Genomic DNA, 17,120 nt, shown 5'->3' on the forward strand with positions numbered 1-17,120 from the left:
AAATCTCATTTTGGTACAGAATGGGATGAATTATGCTGCCACAAAAATCTTTGGTCATTTGCCAAATAGCCAGCCAAAGCAAATTAAAAGAATTTCTGAATGACAACCCCTTCTACTCAATAGATGAATTCTTAGATACGAAGTAGTAACTGTGAAGAAAATATAATTAAAAAATAATTATTTTGTGTAAAGAAAACTTATGTTAAAGTAACACGTTCCACATCATTACGAAATGTCGTATTCATGATCTATGTAACAAGCATTAATGTATATATGTATGTATGTATGTATGAATGTATGTATGTACATACTGCAAGCTGTAGCATCGTAACCAAGTCCTGGGCTGTTGCCGCATGTGTACCAGAAGTTACACTCTATATTCACACCCTCCATATCCTATCCCAAGGCTCCTAATTCTTGACTCAGAAATCCCCTCAGATAATTACCCATCCTGCTACCTATAGACCTAGTCCCCAGTCCTCCTGACCACCAATAACCCATCTACATCCTGTTCCAGCGTCCATTTCTTCGTCACACTTCTGAAATCAACATGATGCCATACCCCCACTCACAGATTTAACAACCTATTTATCTGTACCATCAAAATCTTAGCACCAACCACACCATCACCATCTGTTTTACAGTAACTCATCAAAAATAATAATTTTTATAGTCAGATGAAACTATGTGATTCTAGAGACCTTTTGACGTTTCAGACATTTATGATGTATATATGCAGACTGAAGTGAAGAAAGAAAATTTGTACCAAGGCCGAGATTTGCACCCATGTCTCCTACTCACTAGGGAAATACCAAGTGGGCTGAGGAATGAATTGGAATTTGGACTGAGGAGGAAGGTGTGCAGTTGTACAAAGACACTGTGCCAGGGTCATGTAGTGGTTAGCGCATCTGCCTTTGAATAGGAGACTCAGGTTGGAATCCTGCCCTCGGTACAAGTTTTCATCGTCGCTTCAGTCTGCATATACATACATTTTTATAGTATTTTAAACCTACTGTTTAAACATTTTGACTGCAAAATGACATGTTTATATTTTCTACATCTACATGTACATGGATACTCTGCAAATCACATTTAAGTGCCTGGCAGAGGGTTCATCAAACCACGTTCACAATTCTTTATTATTCCAATCTCGTATAGCGCGCGGAAAGAACGAACACCTATATTTTTCCGTGCGAGCTCTGATTTCCCTTATTTTATCGTGGTGATCGTAGGACGGTGTCAAAAAAATATTTTCGCATTTGGAGAAGGAAGTTGCTGATTGGAATTTCGTGAGAGGATTCCGTCGCAACGAAAAACGCCTTTCTTTTAATGATGTCCAGCCCAAATCCTGTATCATTTCTGTGACACTCTCTCCCATATTTCGCGATGATACAAAACGTGCTGCCCTTCTTTGAACTTATCCGATGTACTCCGTCAGTCATATCTGGTAAGGATCCCACACTGCACAGCAGTATTCTAAAAGAGGACGGACAAGCGTAGTGTAGGCAGTCTCCTTAGTAGATCTGTTACATTTCATAAGTGTCCTACCAACAAAACGCAGTCCTTGATTAGCCTTCCCCATAACATTTTCTATGTGTTCCTTCCAATTTAAGTTGTTCGTGAATGTAGTTCCTAGGTATTTACCTAAACGTTCACAAATAATATTAGACAAGCAAAACAAACCAGAAGAACATGAATTTACGGCCTTTAGATTTGACTGATTTATCGGGTAATCGAAGTTTAACGAATTCCTTTCACCACTCATGTGGATGACTTCACACTTTTCGTTATTTAGGGTTTGGCTGAATAACACCCATATGGTTGCTGTCAGTCCTCCCCTGTCAATGTGGGGGAAAGAATAAATCTTTAAAGAAAGAACAAAAAAATTATACATTGCCACAATGTTAAAATGGTAGGTGTATTTTCCTGAGTGCAATAGACTTTAAATAGAATACATGAACCAAATATTGCAACTATATTGATTTACCGATACTACATTAGTGTTTCCACAATAACACGTTGAAAGTTGTAAAATGGATCTTGATTAACAATTAAAAACCACTTAACTATTGCTAAGCATAAATATTCATACATTACCTGCGTTTCGCCCCCGTCTCTGTGATGTTCCTTCCTTTCGGTCGACGTCATTTCCTTATCGTTCAGACTACGTCCTCGCGTTGTTAAATGGTTTAGAGACATATTGAACTTGTCTCCGTTCAGGTTTTGTTCCTCTGCATTCCTTTCATTTATGTGATCCACTGACAAAGACTTTGAGATATCGGTCCTTTGGCTAGCAAAGCCCGAGCGAAAGTCGGTACTCCGACTTGCAGACGAGCGCTTGTCAGCGCTCTTGCCTGGGCTCCTCTTCTGCAGTGGCCTCAGGATTACGAAGACAGGAATAATGCTCATATTGATCGCGCAGATAATGCACTGCGCGATTCTGAAGCCAAAACTGTCCACTAAATGTTGCACCAACATCGGGAACCCGAAAATTCCTAGTCCCATCGCCAACTGAGTAAACCCCATCGCAAAGGTTTTTCTGCGGTGGAAGTAAACATTGAAACCCGTAAAACATGCTGTAACGACGAGGCCCATGCCTAGACCTGAAACAAATAAATATTTCACTCAGACATATGTCACATACTATGGTTCACATGACTTCAGAACATACTTTTCTGCTTCACACCAGGTAGTTCATGGACAGTGAAAATGGCTCAACTTGGCAATTCAGGTTCTGTGGTACATGAGATGAAAGTTTCCCTCAGTGCCAACACAAAAATTATATAATTATGTCCGAAAGCAAAGACACCACAAATATACTTATACACTCCTGGAAATTGAAATAAGAACACCGTGAATTCATTGTCCCAGGAAGGGGAAACTTTATTGACACATTCCTGGGATCAGATACATCAAATGATCACACTGACAGAACCACAGGTACATAGACACAGGCAACAGAGCATGCACAATGTCGGCACTAGTACAGTGTATATCCACCTTTCGCAGCAATGCAGGCTGCTATTCTCCCATGGAGACGATCGTAGAGATGCTGGATGTAGTCCTGTGGAACGGCTTGCCATGCCATTTCCACCTGGCGCCTCAGTTGGACCAGCGTTCGTGCTGGACGTGCAGACCGCGTGAGACGACGCTTCATCCAGTCCCAAACATGCTCAATGGGGGACAGATTCGGAGATCTTGCTGGCCAGGGTAGTTGACTTACACCTTCTAGAGCACGTTGGGTGGCACGGGATACATGCGGACGTGCATTGTCCTGTTGGAACAGCAAGTTCCCTTGCCGGTCTAGGAATGGTAGAACGATGGGTTCGATGACGTTTTGGATGTACCGTGCACTATTCAGTGTCCCCTCGACGATCACCAGAGGTGTACGGCCAGTGTAGGAGATAGCTCCCCACACCATGATGCCGGGTGTTGGCCCTGTGTGCCACGGTCGTATGCAGTCCTGATTGTGGCGCTCACCTGCACGGCGCCAAACACGCATACGACCATCATTGACACCAAGGCAGAAGCGACTCTCATCGCTGAAGACGACACGTCTCCATTCGTCCCTCCATTCACGCCTGTCGCGACACCACTGGAGGCGGGCTGCACGATGTTGGGGCGTGAGCGGAAGACGGCCTAACGGTGTGCGGGACCGTAGCCCAGCTTCATGGAGACGGTTGCGAATGGTCCTCGCCGATACCCCAGGAGCAACAGTGTCCCTAATTTGCTGGGAAGTGGCGGTGCGGTCCCCTACGGCACTGCGTAGGATCCTACGGTCTTGGCGTGCATCCTTGCGTCGCTGCGGTCCGGTCCCAGGTCGACGGGCACGTGCACCTTCCGCCGACCACTGGCGACAACATCGATGTACTGTGGAGACCTCACGCCCCACGTGTTGAGCAATTCGGCGGTACGTCCATCCGGCCTCCCGCATGCCCACTATACGCCCTCGCTCAAAGTCCGTCAACTGCACATACGGTTCACGTCCACGCTGTCGCGGCATGCTACCAGTGTTAAAGACTGCGATGGAGCTCCGTATGCCACGGCAAACTGGCTGACACTGACGGCGGCGGTGCACAAATGCTGCGCAGCTAGCGCCATTCGACGGCCAACACCGCGGTTCCTGGTGTGTCCGCTGTGCTGTGCGTGTGATCATTGCTTGAACAGCCCTCTCGCAGTGTCCGGAGCAAGTATGGTGGGTCTGACACACCGGTGTCAATGTGTTCTTTTTTCCATTTCCAGGAGTGTATAATTGAGGTGAGGACGGCCGATGACCTCTTCAGTGCATATGCACGCCAGTCTCGAACTTTTATGGGACCCACCGAAACGCCGCGATTAATGAGGATAATGGGCAAGTGGCACTACAGTAGTAGTATGTGGATACGTTGAGAATTTCGGTCTGACGACAGGAGGGCTATGATAGTCCGTGCAGTTGTGACGCCCCCTATATTTTTGATGGCGCAGATGGTTTCGCGTCTGCCTAGTGAGCAGAAGTCTTGGGCTAGAATAGCAGTCTGGCACAAATTTTCACCTTTTTCTGTTGATATACAAACATAAATATAAGTTTTGCACCACCCTGGTTCCCAGAACTCCTGAAGATTGACGTTGACTGTGGATATTGGATCAGACACACAGTCCCTTTGACTGTTCAGGGGTGTCGCTAAACCAGCCCAAAGATGTAAACAACCATGCTTGAGCAGCGCCTTTAAGACTGAGGGGGTCCGACAGCATATCAGTCCCAGTCATTCCACCAGGAAGGAGGTACACAGCTCGTGTTGCCTGTAGTTCAACCACGCCTAGACGGCCAATACTGCGGTTCGATCGCGTCCGCAGTGTCACTTTGTGCCAGGAACGGCTCTCAACAAGGGAAGTGTCCAGGAGTCTCGGAGTGAACCAAAGCGATGTTGTTCGAACATGGAGGAGATACAGAGAGACAGGAGCTGTCGATGACATGCCTCGCTCTGGGCGCTCAAGAGCTACTACTGTAGTGAATGACCGCTATCTACGGAATATAGCTCGGAGGAACTCTGATAACAACGCCACCATGTTGAATAAAGCTTTCCGTGCAGCCACAGGACGTCATGTTACGACTAAAACTGCGCACAATAGGCTGCATTAAGCGCAACTTCACTCCCGACGTCCTTGGCGAGGTCCATCTTTGCAACCACGACACAGCGCAGTACAGATGGGCCCAGCAACATGCCGAATGGACCGTTCAGGATTGGCATCACGTTCTCTTCACCGATGAGGCAACGCGGTCAGGCTGAACGCCTTAGACCCATTGTCAAGGGAAAGCAGTAGCATTGTGTGAGGCCGACTACGCCGCCGGTGGTCATGGAAGCTGCCGTAAAGCTTGTAGGATACGTGAATGCCATCCTCCGGCCGATAGTGAACCATATCGGCAGCATATTGGCGAGGCATTCGTCTTTATGGACGACAGTTAGCGCCCCCATCGTGCACATCATGTGAATGACTTCCTCCAGGATAACGACATTGCTCGACTAGAGTGGCCAGCATATTCTCCAGACATGAATCCTATCGGACATGCGTGAGATAGATTGAAAATGAGTGTTTATAAACGACGTGGCCCGCCAACCACTCTGAGGGATCTACGCCGAATCGCCATTGAGGAGTGGGACAATCTGGACGAGTAGTGCGTTGATGGACTTGTGGATAGTATGCCACGACGAATACAGGCGTGCATCAATGCAAGAGGACGTGCTACTAGATATTAGAGTTTTCTGTGTGTACAGCAATCTGGACCACCACCTTTAAGGTCGCTCTGTGGCGGTACAACATGCAATGTGTTGTTTTCATGAGCAATAGAAGGGGCGGAAATGATGTTTATGTTGATCTCTATTCCAATTTTCTTTATTGGTTCCGGAGCTCTCGGAACCGAGGTGATGCAAAACTTTTTTTGATGTGTGTAAATCAATGCTCGTTCGCAGGCAATGTCTGTAATTCCTTTGTGTCTCAATTCATACTGACTGATGAATCAAAATGGTGTCTGTTCTTTTGGACATGTCCGAAAGAACAGATGTCATATACACTAATCTAAGTTGTAGGAAGTCTATCACATATATTAATTCAAGTTTTAGGAAGTCTTTCCTTAAGGAATTTGGAGTGTAACATTGTATAGAAGTGAAACGTGGACGATAACCAGTTCAGATAAGAAGAGAATGAATTAGTAGAGCAAATAACAAATGAGGAGGTACTGATTCTAATAGGAGGAAAAAGAAATTTATAGCTAAACTTGTCTAAAAGAAGGGAGCAGTTGTTAGGCCACATCCTGCGACATCAAGGAATAGTGCATTTGACACTGGAAGGTGGGGTTTAAAGTTGTAGAGGGAGATAGAAGCTTGAATAAAGTAAGCAGCTTCAAATGGATGAAGGTTGAGGTAGTTATGCAGAGATGAAGAGGCTTCCGCAGATTATACTAGCATGGAGAGCTGCATCAAAATAGTCTTCGGATTGAACAACAACAAACAACAACAAAGGTCACATCATCGTATAGCATTTAAATAACATGCACATCTTTGAATCGTTTGTACAACCCACAGACTTCTCGCTGCACCGTCTCTGGAACACACCTAGCATGCCGCAACGCCATTGCTTTCAGTTAAAATAAGTCATATTTTGAGCAGTTGGTCCTCCACAGCTTCGAAGCACTGAGAAAAGATTGCATGACCACAGTAAGATGATTATATTCGCTTATGGCTAATTCACTGGTGGGTGTAATCAGTTATATTTGGTTTGTTGGGACGAGCCATTGTATCATGTACAATGTCCATAGAACTTAACGCTTTACGATATGTCATGACTGATTGAGTGACTTACGCATGGAGACAAAACAACAGTGGTCTTAGCCCACTGTTTCCGGAACCGAAACTAAGTTTATTGTGCGTTTTCTCTCCCCGTAATTATAGCAACACCAGACGGTAACTTTGACATGAAGGCGTTTTACTAGTCATTTATTGGACACAATTTTTACAGGAATTAATGACCTGAAAATTCGATGTATTTGGTCTCCAATACTTCCACTGGAAGATTAAATGTGGCCGGTTTCAACGCCCTCACCGCATTGTCTGCACTTAGGAACTTCTTTCTGTATACCCATCGTGTGTAAGTGTTTCATGAACTTCTCACGGCCCGTCATCAGTGCTACCATGAGTTAAGTCTCCTGCTTGAGACAAGGGTAACAGACCTTCTCTTGAAACATGGCTTCGGCATTATTAGCTTACCATGTTTCTGTTTTTGGATCTTAATGCGGTTTTCTTCGTATGGCCTTCTAACCAGCTACGTAGGTTCCGGTCCAAAAGATGGATTCGTTGCACCTGTCCTGGTCAGCCTGTCAGCTTGTTCATTGCCGCTGATTCCGAAATTACCAGAGACCCGCAGCAGGTTAACCCTGTTGTTTTCCCCTAGCATCAGGGCTTCGTGGCATTCTGCAACGATCTTTGATTTCGTTACAGCGGCTGAAAGAGATATCAGAGCTGCTTGACGTCTGAATGAATATGGATGGCACAATCCTTGTAGCACCTACGCAGATTCTCCTCGGCGCACACCCTGATAGTGTGCCAAAGCCACAAAACCTAGAGTACTGAGCAATGGAAGCCTGTCATTTGGCAGGATGAGAATTGTTTTACACTGTTGCCAACTTCTGGCCGAATTTATGTTCAAAGAGTGAAATACGGTGGGGGTTCAGCATATTTTTGGGTAGGCATATTGTGGTATTCCATGAATTCGCATCACTGCCAAGGATTGTGTGACCATTTTGGCTGATCAGGTCCATGCACAGTGTTTGTTACAGAATGGTGAGGCTGCGTTCCAAGATGACAGGGCGCCTATTCACGCAGCTCAGGTCGCCCAGTACTGGTTTTGTGGACAGGAGGATGAATTGGCGCATGTCTCCTGGCCACCACAGACACTAGTTCTCAGTATTACTGAGCCTTTGTGCTCCACTTCGATGAGAAGGGTGCATAATCGCTATCCACCTCCACCTTCGTTACCTGAACTTTCCACTATTTTGCAGAAAGGATGGTATGAGGTTCCTTTGAAAACCATAAGGGGCCGGCATTTAACTACTCCGAGAAGACTGGAAGCTGTTTCGAATGACAATGGTTTTCCTACACCATACTGGGCATGGTAACTATTTGTGTTTTTGGTTTTTGGATGTTTTTGTCCACCGCCTGTATAAGTAATGTCATAATGCAACCTCTTGGTGCTCACTTTAGCTTTGTTCATATTCACTAATATTCCAGCAAGTAACGTTCATTCGGTGTGGTATTGAAGTTTCCGCAAGGAATGCGAGAGGTATACATTAAACTTTAACAAACACTCTGAAAAAAGTAAGTTTGCTTGCAGCGCGCAATGGAATTTCTGGGCCACGATACCACAGCTCAGCGTTAGGTGAGCGAAAGAGAAATGGTGAATCCCACAGGTAGAATGAAGTATCGTGTGGTAATTCGTTTTCTGTTTCTGAAGAACAACGGAGCAACAATCCATTCCGAGTTGTTGAAAGTGTACGGCAATAATGCACCATCTTATAACACAATGGTCTCGTGGCGCAGACGCTTCCACGGTAGTGAAAAAAGTCAAAATGACAAACAACGAAGTGGCAGACCAGCTTTCTGTGACGAACGGGGCATCGCAAGACAAGTGGAGTCTTTGGTTCTCACAGACCGCAGTGGACGTGACAGTGGAAAAAGTGACAGTCAGTAGTTGATTAATCTCATAAAATTCCTTCTGGGGGTACTGCCACATCATCTTATAAAATACTTAATGTGAAGAAATACAAAAATAATCGACCTTTTGACCGTTTAGCGGCGATTTTCCTCACTTTTTTTTAGCATTTTAAGTGGTTTGTGTGGTGTCACCGCCAGACACCACACTTGCTAGGTAGTAGCCTTTAAATCGGCCGCGGTCCGGTAGTATACGTCAGACCCGCGTGTCGCCACTATCAGTGATTGAAGACCGAGCGCCGCCACACGGCAGGTCTAGAGAGACTTCTAGCACTCGCCCGCAGTTGTACAGCCGACTTTGCTAGCTATGGTTCACTGACAAAATACGCTCTCATTTGCCGAGACGATAGTTAGCATAGCCTTCAGCTACGTTATTTGCTACGACCTAGCAAGGCTTCATTATCAGTTACTATTGCTATCGTGAATCATGTACCGTCCAGACCGACGTTCGTCATTAATGCATTAAAGTTAAGTATTCCACTAGCTACGTCCGTTTTTCTAAATTCTAAATTTCCTTGTCCTGTTCCAGACCTCACGCCAGCCTGCGTGAGCTAAAACGCGTGCCTTTCGGCCTCCTCTACTAACACGGTGTTGGCTCTTCTGCCAACCACAACAGTTTGTAAGAAGACGTGAAGCACATCCAGAAGGATTTCAAAGAGACTGGCACCACCATTATAAACCTGCGTGTTCTCGCTTCCCACGCCCGGGTTCCCGGGTTCGATTCCCGGCGGGGTCAGGGATTTTCTCTGCCTCGTGATGACTGGGTGTTGTGTGCTGTCCTTATGTTAGTTATGTTTAAGTAGTTCTAAGTTCTAGTGGACTGATGACCATAGATGTTAAGTCCCATAGTGCTCAGAGCCATTTGAACCATTTTTATAAACCTGCGTATTTATATCAGTCATCAATCAGCTTTCAACATCTTGGACGACTTCTTGAACGTCATAAAGATCGCCGACCACTGGATTCCGCAATTGCTCGCACCTATTAAAAAAACACCTTCTGGAACGAGACGCCATCGGCAACTGTGTAAGAACAATCCAGATTTCTTTCGTAGCCGGCTAATCGCCGTGGACGAAAGCCGGGTTTATCGCTGTGTCCCCGGGACAGAGAAGCATAAATATGGATTTACCAACACTGAAAAACGCGAAGACCAACCAGTCGTCGGGCAACGTGATGCTGAGTGTCTCTTTTTTGGGGGGAAAGTCATGGTGGTATGCATTTCCCGAATGACTGCGACGTTAGTTTCGAGATGTAACGTTTCCCGAACAGCCAAAATGTAAACTTCTAACTCCGAAGTCTCTGCCAACTTATTAACTTATTAACTGGGGGAAATGTGTTGCATTGGAGAGTGGATATGTAGATGTAGACTAACACCATCACCATATTTCATGGTCGTAATGTGATTCTTTCGAGGTGACTGTTAAAATTTTGTTACTAGCCCTTTTAGCGCACAATCGGAGGAAATAGTTCATCAGTTTCTACATCCTTACGGGTCGCAACGGGACAAACATGTCATGTGTTTACAAGTTAAATGTAGGTGGGAGGAGAGAGAGAGAAAGAGAGAGAGAGGTAGAGAGAGAGAGAGAGAGAGAGAGAGAGAGAGAGAGAGAGAGGAAAAGAGGAAAGGGAGGTAGGAGAGTGGGTGAGAGAGGGTAAGAGAAGGAGGGAGGGAGATGGATAGGGAGGGCTGCAGAGGGACATGGAGGGAGGGAGAGAGACAGAGAGGGAGGGAGGGGTATGGAGGCAGGAGAGGTAGCGGGGGAAAGAAGAGAGAGCGAGAGAGAAGTGGGAAGTGAGGCAATTATTTATAGTTTTGAATCTATGGAGGAACATTCATTGATAAAACATAGCCTGTCAGAGGTTGTAGTGAAGCGAAATTCGTAGTTACTCTGGCACTACAAAGCTTCTGTACACTTACGTATAATGAACAGGTACGTGGTGTCCCTCCTCACAAAACGTTACACAAACTACTCACCGCCGCAAATGTTGGCCAGAATGAAGTGCCAGAATGCAGTGGCAAAAGCGACGGGTCCTTGTCCAATGGCCATGATGACTGCTCCTATCCAGCCAACTTGTCTGCATGAGAAGCGTTGGAAAAGTTTGTTGCAGAAGAGGCCTGGAATGACAAACGAAAATACGTTAAACGTTTTGCACACGCCTGTGTGCAATAACAATAACATAAATCTAAGGGTACAATGGAGTGCGAAATGACAATACAGTCTCACAAAGCATGTGTAATTCAAGGTTTGTCTAAAACGGTCAGAGAATTGACCAGTATACAACAAAATGTAACTATAAACCGAACTGAGACAGTCAGTTATTTGGAGTTATGATAGCAAATGCCGCTACAATTTTTCATGTAGATCGTCGATGGTAGATTGTTTTTGTCGGTACAAGTCAACCTTCACAGTTCCCAACAGGCAGACGTCCATAGGTGTCAAATCAGGATAGCGAGATGGGTACTCAACACTATCAACCCACTGGTCGGATGGAGCGTCAACATGACATTTCGATGGTGAAGTGTGGCTCTATCCTGTTCCATTCAAAATATTGTTTCTCCATATTGCATTCGAATAGCAGCCAAAACGATTGAATCTTATCAAGATACGCTCGACGAGACACGGTATCCAAGCAGAAGAAGAGGCCAAGCAAACCACGTAATGACAGACCACAGCACACATTATGCCCCCACAGACTCGATTTCTTGTCCGCAGGAAAGTGGGGATTTTCAGAAGTCCAATAGACACAACTGTAATGGTTTACATAACGGTACTGTTAAGTTTGAATGGTGCCTGGCTAGTTCATTAGAATTTCCCGGGAAATACCTCAGTCTCGCGCACCACAAGCTCAAACCAATCGCAGTATTCAACCCTCCGATCCAGGTCGCCCTCACTCACCACCTGTAGCAGTCTTGGAATGACACTTAACCACTTTTCATGCTTAAGAACGCGTCTTACACTTGAACGGATCACCCCACCGTCGCGAGTGTCCGCTTCATTTATTTTGGTGGTGATCTGACGACATGTTGTAACACTGTAACCCTGAACGATCTGTTTGTGGTCAGACTGTGACTTACGCACTTATTAACCTTTCCGTCGCTTGGAACTTACACGGAAATAGCCAATTATTTAACGTTCTGCCACTGCTGTTGTACCTCGTAAATGCTCTCGTACTTTAAGAAACACTGCAGTGCACCGTTGCGTTGCACAAACGATAGCCGCACCTCAGATATTGTTGTTGGCAACTCGACTGTTTTCAGCTGTACAGGTTCGCAGCGGAAACCCCACCAGGCGCGCACCCGCTGAGCCAATTGCCCACGCGAATTACCCGCGACAAATTTGATAGTTACACTTCAACTTTCACATGGAATTAATAGCTGTGAGTCATTTTGTTTTGAAATTACTAAATGACAGCGAGTATCCTTTTCTAGACTTCTTGCATAACGGACTATCAAAAAGTTTCCGTTTGAGGTCGTTTCTGCAGCGTATTTATAAGGTCGCACGACTCCGATGCGGATGTACGAGCATCGACATGTAATCAAGGGATTAGTGTGGCATTCATGTCTTTCCGACGTGCGTGCATTAAATGCGGAAACGTGAAGTACGGCAACGTTATTGCCAAATGCGCCCAAGCTTCACCTTGGTGGCCCTGGCCCAAGGATAAACATCAGTAGCCATCTACGAAGAATGAAGAATGCGTATGGGGTAGCATGTCTGACGAAAACCACCGCTGTCGAATGATGTGGGAAAGGGTGCTGCTGCTTCGTGATAACGCACGTCCCCATATCGAAAATGTAACGCAGAAGCTACACCAACTGAACTGGGAGACAATCTCCCTATAGACCTGATCTCTGCCTACCCGATTATCACGTTGTCGTCGTGGACTGTGCGGCTGGTCCCGGCGGAGGTTCGAGTCCTCCCTCGGGCGTGGAGTGTGTGTGTTTGTCCTTAGGATAGTTTAGGTTGAGTAGTGTGTAAGCTTAGGGACTGATGACCTTAGCAGTTAAGTCCCATAAGATTTCACACACATATGAACATTTTTTTTTATCACGTTGTCGGTCCCTTAAAAAGGCTTTGAAGAATCTAAGATTTCAGTCAGACGAGGATGTGAAACTTGCAGTTACGGACTTCTTCGCGCAGGACGTGGTGTTTTACCAAACGGGTATCTCGTGTGGAGTTATTGCCTCAGTGCTCACAGTAATTTTGCCTCATTGGCATACCCGTTCTGCACTGTACGACCTTCGTACGGACGCTTTTTGATCATCCCTTATATAAATGAAAATTTGTATTAAAAATGCATGCATACGTTTGTGTGTCGAGGCGCGTGTCAAGAAACCCACGTAACGCAGAACGCATTAAGCTGAAGCAGAGTTGACTGCTGTAGCCGGTCCAGGGTGATGAGTTTGCAACACTAATCTCTATGTTACCTGGAATAACTGGATTAACTTCTTTACACACGCCTGCCTATTTCTGGCGTCTGTTTCATCCGGCATGCTGTAGTTACGTTAAAGGTTTCGGTATGTCTGTACGTGATTAAGGATTATTTACTTATTGCTGGTCATAAACATTATCCCACTGACTATGACATTAGATAAAGAAGGGAACTAACAGATCAGCACACGACTACAAAACATATAATCGGAATAATGCCTTCTTTTACACCACTAATCCCCCTCCCCCCAATCAAACTCTCATGTATAAAACAGCTTCAAACGTATGACTACTTTGCAAATTTGTGCTCTGTTTTAAGAAAAGCTAGTTTTTTACACATCTCAATGTTAGTGACGTCATATCTGCTGAACTATATGTCGTGCAGTGATACAGTTTTGCATTTTCGTTCGGTGGTGTTGTCTGCAAAATGTGTTGCTTATAAAACTGGTAGTAAAGAACTAATAAACTAAAACGTCATATCTGATGCTGAAGTTTTACTATATCAACAGCGAAAATGTAGTAAGCGATAAAATTTCTTCCTTTATTTTGTGGCGGTTGTCAACGAGGGAAAGTCGCGTAAAGGTCTCAAATGATATGTAAAACTTGTTACAAATCGCTAAGTCTGTCGTTCTCAAATGCTGGATGTATATAGTCTGCGTAATCTGCGCGTCGTGATTTGGGCTGCGTCAAGACCTACATTACATAATTTTCTATTAGATCTACAACTTTGCTTCCACGGGTTTGCAGTAGATGGCAATAGTAGCGGTGCGGATGGTAGGACGCAAGTGTCGTACAATAAGCTTAAGCGTTTGTCAACGTAACGCCATCAAAATATTACTCGTCTGAATATGTCAAATTATTAGCTCAGATATCGTCATCTGCGGGAAGTTTTAATTTTCAGCTGTAACGCGAAGAAACCTGTGCCTCAGGATAAAAAAATGCTGGGTAAGACCTATTGTGAAGCACCTTTTAGTGAAAGAAGGAGCAGAGAATGGTTTCAATGCTTCAAGAACGGTGATTTTGACGTCGAAGACTGTCATGGCGGTGGAAGAAGGAAACGCCTTCGAAGCATCTGAAACCGAGAGAAACAATCACAGGAGTTCGTTATCGAGAGCGACTGATGCTTCTGAGCCGAGCACCGGAAGACAAACTGGCACAGTACAGCGACAGACATGAAAAGTTTAATTTTCAGTATGACAATGCTCGGTCTCATGTCACAGAAACCGTCAAAACATACTTGGAAATGTTGAAACGGGAGGTCCTACTCCACCCGCCATAGTCCCAGCTATTGCTCCCTCTGACTACCACTATTAATGGCACACGGTTTGTCTGGCCGATATCTCTGGGCACATGCACAAATGCAAAGTTGGATCGGTTCATAGATCTCTTCAAAAGTCGCAAGTTCTTCCGCCTCAGGATTCGTATGCTGCCCAAAATATGGGAGAAAGTTGAGGCCAACGATGGCCAATACTTCGAGTCGTAAATTGTTTTGTAAGCTTCGAACTTTGAGAAAGAACGTCGGAGGCAAAGTTGTAAACCTAATAACTTAAATACCTAACTTATCATGCCAAACCTTTAACGCAGTGTTATACTATTTAATGAGCAGGTTATGACAGCAATTTAAATTTTTAATTTCGTCAATAATTATATGAAATACTAAAAAATCACGTTTTTGTTGTCGCTGGAAACCGTTGCATAGGCTACCTACAACTTGGACCGGGTGATCATTTTAGTTGTTCAGTGGTAACAGATACACCAAGAATTTTAGAATCTATTTGGGGCTTTGTGCCTTTGATTCTTTACCCTGTCCCTTCTCGTGTTACCCAGTATCCCTCGTAGTTATCGCATCTCTGTTGCTTTTATTCTGCTCGGATATTTCTTTGTCCAAGTCTAACATTCTGATCCATAGATCAAAACTGGCACATAATATGATTTGTTCTCCAAGATCTTTGCTTGGCAGGTGTTTTCTTATTATATCCCATACATAATAATAAAATTTTAAACAATTTTTTATTCTCTCCGAATTTTCATCCTTGATGTTTTCTTTCTTGATTAATTTATTTTCTAGACTCTTGAAAGCACCTGCTTCTTCAATAATTTTTCCATTGCAAGTTCCCTCATTTTTTCGTTTTTCCTGCTGGTTTTTATTACTTCGCTTTTTATTAAGTTTATTCCCATGACTACTTCAATTTCTCTCTGCCAAGTATTTAGCTGTTCTTCCAATTCCTGCTTATTTTCTTCCCAAATCATCAAATCGTCTACTTTTTCCATGATTTTCGTATCATCTGATACTGACCCTTGACGAACTTTCCGTGGGATGTTGTGCATGACTGTTTTAAAAAGCACTGATGGGAGCATACTTCCTTGCCGAACCCCTGTGTCCGTTACAAACCATTCAGATTTTTTGCCATCTATTAGAACACAACTGTGGCTATAAATATGGCACCCATAGCTAATTTTCCAGGTCAAACTCCTTTTTGTTGTTCTATTAGTAGTAGTTCTATTTTATTCTTGATTTGCTGTAAAATTATCTTTTCATAAATCTTCATACATGGCACGTTAGTGCAATTCCTGTGCAATTCTCTCAGAGCGCCTTGTTACCCTTCTTAAAGATAGGTACAATAATGGCCTTTGTCCAATCACCAGGAATATTTCCATGTGCCCGTACTGCCCTCATTACTTTATACAGCCACTGAATTCCGATAGATGCTGCGGCTTTGATCATTTCCACTGTGATGTCATCTACTCCAGGAGCTTTGCCATTTTTCGTTTCCAATAAAGCTTTCTCTACATCCAACATCTGCAGATCTTCTCTCTCTATTCCCTCTGTGATATGACTTTTGTCTCCCGGTATCTCATAATGTGTATTTGTTTCATCATGTTCTTCATATAGTTTTTGGAAGTATTCTTTCCATACTCTCAAAGCTTCTTCTTCCTCCCACTTTTGAAGTATTTTCTTTTTGCTTCCTTCTGTTAGCTAATTTGCAGTATAACATATTCTTGTCATCCTTAAAGTTCTCTTGTGTCATATCTCTTTGTCAAAATATACTAGCGTAGTACCCGGAAATGCAGATAGAATTATTTAAGTTCATTCGTAATTTTTATCATCAATAGGGCCATCTCATCGGAAACATATACTGCTCTCTTATACATATACTTCTCTCATACATATACTTCTCTCTCCCTCTTTCATGGCCTTTATCGCGTTCTACGGGCTCCGCTGTTTTGATGGTTTGTCAAATTTAACTTATTTTAACGTCGATAGATGCCTGACCAGTCACCACAGTCGTCATGGTAACCTAAGGGAGGGAAGTCATGTGTGCCTCCGGGCTGGAGGAGCGCCGGTCTCCGGCATGAATCCACCCGGTGGATTAGTGGCGAGGCCCGATGAGCCGGCCAGTCTGTGGATAGTTTCTAGGCGGCTTTCCTTCTGCCTCGGCGAATTCGGGCTGGTTCCCCTTATTCCGCCTCAGCTACACTATGTCGGCGATTGCTGCGCACACAAGTTCTCCACGTACGCGTACACCACCATTACTCTACCACGCAAACATAGGGATTACACTCGTCTGATGTGAGACGTTCTCTGAGGGGTCCACCGAGGGCCGAACCGCACAATAACCCTGGGTTCGGTGTCGGGCGGCGGAGGGGTGAAGTGGACTACGGTAGTCGTCGTGGGGTTGTGGACCAGTGCGCCGGCGGCGGGGAGGAGCCTCTCCGTCGTTTCTAGGTCTCCGTTCTACATCTACATCTACATCTACATCCGTACTCCGCAAGCCACCTGACGGTGTGTGGCGGAGGGTACCCTGAGTACCTCTATCGGTTCTCCCTTCTATTCCAGTCTCGTATTGTACGTGGAAAGAAGGATTGTCGGTATGCTTCTGTGTGGGCTCTAATCTCTCTGATTTTATCCTCATGGTCTCTTCGCGAGATATACGTAGGAGGGAGCAAT

At 44.7% G+C, this 17,120-nt stretch overlaps 1 protein-coding gene across 2 annotated transcripts in view; it reads right to left on the bottom strand.

Moving 5' to 3' along the window:
- LOC126354344 (monocarboxylate transporter 7-like) overlaps positions 1 to 17,120 on the bottom strand; it is a 147,528-nt gene that overhangs the window by 28,253 nt on the left and 102,155 nt on the right. For both annotated transcript variants that reach the window (XM_050003919.1, XM_050003920.1), the window contains exons 4-5: positions 10,717 to 10,857; positions 2,098 to 2,603 (exon numbers count right to left, since the gene is read on the bottom strand). In XM_050003919.1, coding sequence (XP_049859876.1) covers positions 2,098 to 2,603; positions 10,717 to 10,857 — 647 coding nt within the window. The remainder of the gene's footprint in view (positions 1 to 2,097; positions 2,604 to 10,716; positions 10,858 to 17,120) is intronic.

This window comes from Schistocerca gregaria, chromosome 3 (assembly GCF_023897955.1).
Source record: "Schistocerca gregaria isolate iqSchGreg1 chromosome 3, iqSchGreg1.2, whole genome shotgun sequence".
NCBI classification, from domain to species: domain Eukaryota; kingdom Metazoa; phylum Arthropoda; class Insecta; order Orthoptera; family Acrididae; genus Schistocerca; species Schistocerca gregaria.